Source organism: Peromyscus maniculatus, chromosome 10, assembly GCF_049852395.1.
Source record: "Peromyscus maniculatus bairdii isolate BWxNUB_F1_BW_parent chromosome 10, HU_Pman_BW_mat_3.1, whole genome shotgun sequence".
Taxonomy (NCBI): Eukaryota; Metazoa; Chordata; class Mammalia; order Rodentia; family Cricetidae; genus Peromyscus; species Peromyscus maniculatus.
In genome coordinates, this window is record NC_134861.1 from 82,280,779 (window position 1) to 82,288,495 (window position 7,717).

The following is a 7,717-nucleotide window of genomic DNA, read 5'->3' on the forward strand; positions in this document are numbered from 1 at the left end:
AATGACATTAACTCAATATAAAGTTATATTATAAAGGTATAAGAGTTTAAGAAAGCAAGAATATTTGCTTATATATGTGTGCACATGCTCTAAACTAAATTGGAAAGAAATACTCAGGGCACTTATGATCCTGTTTCTGTAGCTGTTTATTCATGCATAACTATTTTTCTTTTTGTTATATTTTTTCGTTTATTATTTGAACATTCAATACTTGCAAACAAGGAAATATGGCTTTCATTATTTAATCCTCCTAAATACATGCCACTCCAAATTTCATATCCTTGTTGTTCTAAGGACTTCTTCCTCTGATAAAACTTTTCTTAGCATAAGGTCACAATAGAAGAAAGAAAAACCTTTGCTATGGAATCATTAGGAACATCAATGTGTACCACTTTTCCTATTTCTACTTTGTGACTCCAGAATCTATGAATCTTAGTTACGGGATAATTTCTACTAAATACTCACAAGCTGATTCAAAGCAAATAAGCATTCTTCTGGAAACTGGTTTCAAATCTCTAAGTCATTGTTCCCTATCTGACAGGCAATTGAGTCTTTAAAAGATTATTCCACTATTTTAGCAACTACTCAGACAGTTGAAAATATGATAAAGCCAATGAATTTTATTAGTATGAGCCCCTTGCTGTGGCATTCCATAACATGAGTTCCTCAATAATATTTATTTATTTATTTATGGGGTATTATGACAGTGATAAGGAGCAGCAGTGTGTACTCACCATTCCATCTGTGTGTTCCATTAAGCCTTGTACACAGTCAAGCACCCAGTAATTAACAGACAGCTATAGTTTTGTGTTTTCTCTTCTGCATTTACCCATATAAAGCCTTAGAAAAATTTAAAGTTAACCCATAATTGATTTTTTAAGCTTTATTTTAGGCAGTCATTACTGTTGTTTACTTAAATTTATTTTAAGTTTGGAATATTTTTTTTTTTTTTTTTTTTTGGTTTTTCGAGACAGGGTTTCTCTGTGTAGCTTTGCGCCTTTCCTGGGACTCACTTAGTAGTCCAGGCTGGCCTCGAACTCACAGAGATCCACCTGGCTCTGCCTCCCGAGTGCTGGTATTAAAGGAATATTTAAAATTAGTAAGACATTCATTTAACATAATGGTAAAATTTAAGATAATCAACATGGAGTGGTAAGAAATCATAACTTTAATACATTTTCTCCAATGGTGACATCTGGTAAACCTATTACTATTAGTACCAGGATATTAATCTATTACAGACTAGCTTGTCCAACTTTAATATTGTCCAGGTTGTGGTTTTTGGGCTCCTCCCAAGTCCCTTCAGGTTCTTCATTAAATTTCTTTTTTTAGGTATAGTTTTGTTACTTTATTTGTGCTTAATTATTTATTTATTTTTGTAAGTTAAATATGAATTGATTGCTTTTTTTCCATCTTTCTTTAAACATAATTTTTTTGTATCTTTGGGTATTTCACATTATGCACCCGAATCCCACATTTCCCAGGCCTTCCATGTCCACTCTCCAACCTTGTTGCCCCATCCCCAACACGTTAAAAACAAAAACAAACAAACAACAATAACAAAAAAAAATCTCATCAAACCCTCTGGGCAACGATTGATCCTCTATCAAGCCCAGGATTCTGTGCATGTACCATTCCACTCCTCTGTCTTTTCCACATCTCCTTCTCCTATCTGTTCATCGTGGAGGCATTGGAGGTTGTGGGGTGTCATTCAGTATGCCCTTTTGCCCAATCAGCCCAAACAGCTTTACTTGCAAATATTTATTACAATGAGTCATTAGGCTAGTTAAAGGACTCTGACTTCTGCTACAGTGTCAATATGCACCCTCAAAGAGACTCGCAGATAGCCTGCTGTTGCTCTGAGTCATGGGGGATCCTGCAGCTATGGATATGCGGGGCCAGCCCCTTCATGCCCTGCAGCAGCTCCTAGATGGAGAAGACGTTGGCGTGGACCAACTCAAAGTTTCGGGTCAGGGTCTGGATGATCGCTGAGTTGGTCAGTCTGCCAGCTTTCCCATGTCCACACCACCATAGCTGGCTCCACCTCTGGCCAGGTGAGGGTCACGACAAGATCTCCCACTCTCCCAAGTCCATGCCTCTGGGGCCAGCTTTCCCTCACCCCTGGGCAAGGGATGGGGCCAGCTCTCCCATCTGCATCAGCCAGCAAGGAGAAGGACCAGCTCTCCCCGCTCATGGCAGGAGCAGGCTAGAGGTGAGGCCAGCTCTCCCATGACCACAGCATCAGGGCCTGCTCTCCAGCTCTCATGCTACTAGGGCCAGTTCTCTTGCTCTGCCCGGGAAAGGAGTCGGACCCCACTCCTGAGTGCATCAGCTGCACTGGGTGGGGGCAGCTCTCCCATGTTGCCCCTGCAAGGGGTAGGTCCGACTCTCCTGCACCCATGCTCTTGGGGCCAATTCTACCAAGGCCATGTCAACACTGGTACCACCAGGTGGTGGCTGCTGGAGAATGGAGCCAGCTCAGGGTGGCTGCAATACAGACCCCCGACAGCCTCATCGTCTTCAGTGATAGTAGAGGCCACCAACATCAACACAGACCCGGATGCGTCAGGACCACGGATCCAGACACAGCCCTGGGCCATAGCAGAGGCCCAGTCATCAACATAGTTTCATGTGGCTATACAGGGCTTTATATCAGGGTGATTCTCACTTCTGTAGCACCTCTAGTTCCACCTCTCTTCACGGTGCACTGACCACTCAACTTCTTTTTCTCTCCCATCTCTCACGACATATTTGCCTGCTCCTTTCTCTCCCATCTCTCCTCTGCATACTTGCTCACGTCCTCCTGCCACACCCAGCCCAGCAAGGGACATCTCATCAATTTTCTTATGTCAAGAGTATTATGTATTGAATGGAATCATGCAGTAATTCATCCATCTATATTTCAGTTTCCCCTTTTCACTGAACATTAGTTCCTGGAGACAAATTCAAAGTATCTTAAATTCATGTCTTTTAATAGTTCAAAAATAAGTATTTATCTCACTTAGGAATGATTAATTTCAGAAGGGGCGATAGCAAAATGACCCTAATGTGATCCAAAAGCCAGTCGAGAAGAAGGAAGATTACTGAAAGTAATTGTACAGAGTTTTCATCTCAGAAGTGATGCTAATCAGACATACTGTAGATGATAGAAAAGCCATTTGAAGTTTTTTAACACACCTCAATATTTTCTGCAATAAATTTTACAATAGCTTCAGTATATGACATGAAGAATAAAAATAAATAGCTCTCTAATTTTCCTTGCTTTAAATCCTATAAAATACCTGCTATTGATTTGTTCATTTAAATGTAATATTCCTAAACTAACCATAAGTGGAAATAGGATATTCTGACATTATAAATTTGAATAATTTGGCAATGTTAAAGACATGATGTCTTAATAACTAAAGTAACACCAGATTAAATTGAATAATTAAAGTTTATGAAATGTAGCCTTTGTCTAGGGGGTACCTAACCATGGATACAAACAACATCATTTAGAAACCTATGTCCCAAGAGAAAGAAGACCATGTACAGAGAGTCAGGAAGCTATTAGTAACTGAAACTGGAAACATACTGTGTTGTTAGGCCTCTTAAAATTGTATTCTTTTAATAAGAGAAAGTGAGAGGAAAACTATTGTATGAACCTATCTGTAAGGAATAGAACTAGGAGAGAATTATTCCTTGATATTAGTAAGTTTGGTCTGTAGACCATGAATCTTTGTAAATGCAGAAAAATCATATATTATGTTTTATTTCAATAATCCATGAATGTGCTTTTTTCACTCTAATTTTAGTGCCAGCCAAAGGAGATTAAGAAGCAAATACTTCCTAGATCTCTGACCTAAACTTAAGTGTTGACTCTGCCATTTTCTTGACATAATCTTCTTCAAATTTCTCATACTGGGCTACAGTGAACTGATTCTTCCAGTCACCTGAAATGCCTGTAAAAAAACATAACAGAAAAGTTGGGAATTACTAATAAATTTCTGTCTAATAGTAATTTGAATTATCAATTTGTATGTGAATATTTAGTCTTTAACTTTTGATATGCATCATAACTATATTCTTCCACTCCAAACATATCTGCTAGGCCTAAACCTTAGCCTTTCAACTTCTGTAGGTTTTATAAGTATCTTATGTAAATAATAATAATAATTTCAAAGTATCTTAAAGAAATGCCATGAGGAAATGCCACCTGAAAAATCTCAATATTAATTCTTAGACTTTATGTACCCTGATAACAAAGGATAAAAGGCACTTCTTAGTCATTTTCTCAGCTTTAGTTCACAGGGTAAAATGACAACTTATTTGAAAAGTTTTATTATCAAGCAAGATTGAAAATTACTGGGGTAAATATAATTAAGCACATTTCCTTATTATATATTCCTCATTATATATTTGGTGAGTGTGTGTGTGTGTGTGTGTGTGTGTGTGTATGTGTGGTGTGTGTGTGTGTGTGTGTGTGTGTGTGTGTTCTGAGCCTCTAAAATATCAAAAATCTTTATGAAAGGATACAAGACATACCATACAGAAAGAATATTTGGTTAAATTATAGTTTTCACAGAGTATTCCCCAGTAGCATAGAAGATACAATTAGAAATCTAATTTTTCATATCCAAAAATTTCCTTGGTTTTAAAGGGGAGGCTTTCCTCTACCTTGTAGGTCATTTAGACACCAATAACTGTTTCCTAATTGTAACAATAAAAAATGTCTTCACATGTTTGCTCCCTGAGAAACAAAAAAAATCATACTTTGAGATATTACAGTAAAAACAACTGATAGCATAATTCCTTACCTGACAAAAATCATTTAGAATCTATAAAAATTCTAATTATAATGAGTCTTGATTGCTTCTATGTAGACATTCACCAAAATTTCTTTATCTCAAGAACTTTCCTAAACTTTATAGCTGCTGATAAATCTTCTCTACAACAAGAATGTTTTCCACTTCTACTCATCTGGTGTTGTGAGATTGTCTTACCCCGCAACTTCAGACTTAGGTTTTTATGTTTTGAACAGTGGAAGTGTAACATGTTTGGTGTACACAATATCTGAAAAGAAAGTTTAAAATACAAGCCCAGTTCCCATCATCTCCAACATGTTCTCATGCATGTCACTTGTGTGGGCCCTGCTTTTGCCTTTGGCTTTCTAAAGAGAACACAGAGGCCAGGTAAATCAACAAAACTACTGGAGTTACGATGATAAGCACCTAGCAACACATTAGTTAAATAAAAAGAAAACTTGTGACTAAATACCTGACTCCTCATGATTGTGGGAGTTTTATAGAAAGTTGGTTGGTACATATGAAATATTATCTATCCTCTCTCTCTCTCTCTCTCTCTCTCTCTCTCTCTCTCTCTCTCTCTCTCTCTCTCTCTCCCCCTCTTTCTACTCATGCACACAGACACATGTGAATACATGCACAAAATTATATATATATATATGTATATAAATATGTATATAACATGTATATCTACTTTATACAAGATGCTAAATATTGAGTTCAATACTGAGGGCACAATGATAACACTTATTGGTGCACAGGATGTTGAGCAAACATTTCTCATCATAAATCTCTCACTATATCTTACAGAAATGATATAGATGATTACACAGTATTTCTTCTAAGGCTTTTGTTTTTTTTTTCTATTTTAGATTTTCTCTCTTAAGCACATACTTAATTGCTTCTAAATTCCTGCCATCTCACATTAATGTGACTATTTATATCTTCCACAATGTGACCATAAACTATGCAGAAATGTGTTTGTACTGTTCTCACCTTTTCTCATGAATGGAGACACAGAATGGTCCATCTCTTCTTTCTTCATGGTGCTGTAATTTGCACTAGGATTCTCCTTCATTACATTGAAAGAGCTGTGATAGAGGATTTCATTTACAATTTCTTCTGGTAGGTCTTTCTCTAGAAACTTTAATAATTTTTTAATTTCACACATTGGATCCTGAAATGTTAAAAGGGGAAAAATAATCTCAGTTAGATTTGGTCACAAAGAAAGGAATGCATTTAATAAGGTTCTGTTTAAGCTTAACTAGTGGGAGAGATATTTTGGGGTTTTTATGTAACTTTTAATGCATAAGACAAGACTCAAGCAATTATATTTATAATTTTTATTTTTAAGAAGCAACTAAACTATTTGAAGACATGAGTGGAAACACACAGATTTTTATTTCAAAAGTATTATTGTCTTTGAATGGATAACAGTAGCAGGCTGGAGGAGTTGTATTAATTAGTACTGTAAGCTAGAACTAGAGTTCAAAATAAATTAGCCATGTTTATAGACTAAGAAGAAAAGAGAGTAAGAGACAAAGAAGTTAAATTTTGGGTTTCTTAAAAATAAACTGAAATTTCTCCTTACTTCTTTCATATCTTCATAAAACAGATAAAGGATACGGTAATCTTTTCTTTTCTCCCACCAGCCCTTCACATGATCATACCAGGAACCGAAACCCACTAAAGTTAAAGACAAAATGTAAAATTAAAAACTATTTACATGGAAATAGGAAATAGGTAATTATTGCTTTAAGTCGTGATTATCTGTTCAGATACAGTGATTTCTGTAGTTCAAGAAAAGGGGCCGTAAGAATAAAATAAAATCCATATGCTGAAATGCCCATCCTTCATAGTTGATAATGAAATTGTACTTAGAGAAAATGTCCCTACAGAAGTAAGAAAATTAGTTCTTGACCAATGTCCTTACACATAAAGGTATTAAGACAGACCCACCAAGATGGAATGCCATGGGGGGAATAGGATGAAGATACAGGCCTGCACAGTTTAAGGGGAAAGTCTGTAGAAAAAACACTGACAGCATTTTCTCCTTGGATTTGCAGATTCTAAAAATGTTAAAAAAAAAAATCTGTCATCTAAGCCATTCAATATGATATTTTATGGGACTTTTTATAAACTAATATATCATTTGATAAATATAACTAAGACCACAAAAATAAGGGTGTAGACTCTGAACGTTTCAAACAGTGAAGTGATGTGGATGTTCACAGGAGAGGAAATAGTAAAGAAAGATTATATAAAAAGGGAGTCACAAAAGCCCTGTGGAAGACAGAGTGCATTTCGTTCCGAGAAGCCTTTGGGCTTTGGCAGGGATAATGACATCTACACCATGAGCAAATAACACTTCAAGCAATGAAGTGTGTTAAGTCGATGCCAGATGTCACCTACACACATTTGCTTCCAAGAGGGGATTTATATGGGAACATGTTTATTGAGAATTTTTTCCTACAGTTACTATCATGAGTATGGAAGAAAGAGACTGTGTTTGTAACAGATTCTAAAGGGACAGCTGCTCAGGAGTTTTGAATGGCAAAGAAGAGATTCCAAAGAATGGACACATAATTAAAATAATCCAGCATAGACACTGAGACTTGAAAGAATTTAATAAATTGCCATCAGTCATTGACCACTAATGAAATGATGAAACCAAGGACCAGAAACATATATACCAGAAATTATCCAAAAGAAAAAAGGGCCTTGTATTCTTTCTCTTTAGTCTCCCTAACGTATTAGTAGATGGTTTTGTAAACATTAATTTTATAATAAACAGCATTTCGATTTTAGACTTTATGTTGCCTTGAAAAAAATCCCTATTAGTTTTGAAATCATAATTAAAAGAACAGTTGGACTCACCTTGCCCAGCCATGAATTTATCAAGGAACTCCTCCCAGGTGCCAGGCTCTGGGTGT

At 36.3% G+C, this 7,717-nt stretch overlaps 1 protein-coding gene across 3 annotated transcripts in view; it reads right to left on the reverse strand.

Annotated features, from left to right (window-relative positions):
- Positions 1 to 1,097: 1,097 nt before the first annotated feature.
- The window catches only part of LOC102915587 (sulfotransferase 1 family member D1), a 26,575-nt gene continuing 19,955 nt past the window's right edge, over positions 1,098 to 7,717 (reverse strand). For 2 of the 3 annotated variants that reach the window (XM_006983787.3, XM_076546559.1), the window contains exons 5-8: positions 7,662 to 7,717; positions 6,376 to 6,470; positions 5,781 to 5,961; positions 1,098 to 3,941 (exon numbers count right to left, since the gene is read on the reverse strand). The exon at positions 7,662 to 7,717 is cut by the window's right edge and continues 71 nt beyond it. In XM_006983787.3, the coding sequence (XP_006983849.1) occupies positions 3,829 to 3,941; positions 5,781 to 5,961; positions 6,376 to 6,470; positions 7,662 to 7,717 (445 nt within the window). In that variant the 3' untranslated portion in view covers positions 1,098 to 3,828. The remainder of the gene's footprint in view (positions 3,942 to 5,780; positions 5,962 to 6,375; positions 6,471 to 7,661) is intronic. The other variant, XM_016002345.3, reaches the window with a different exon arrangement.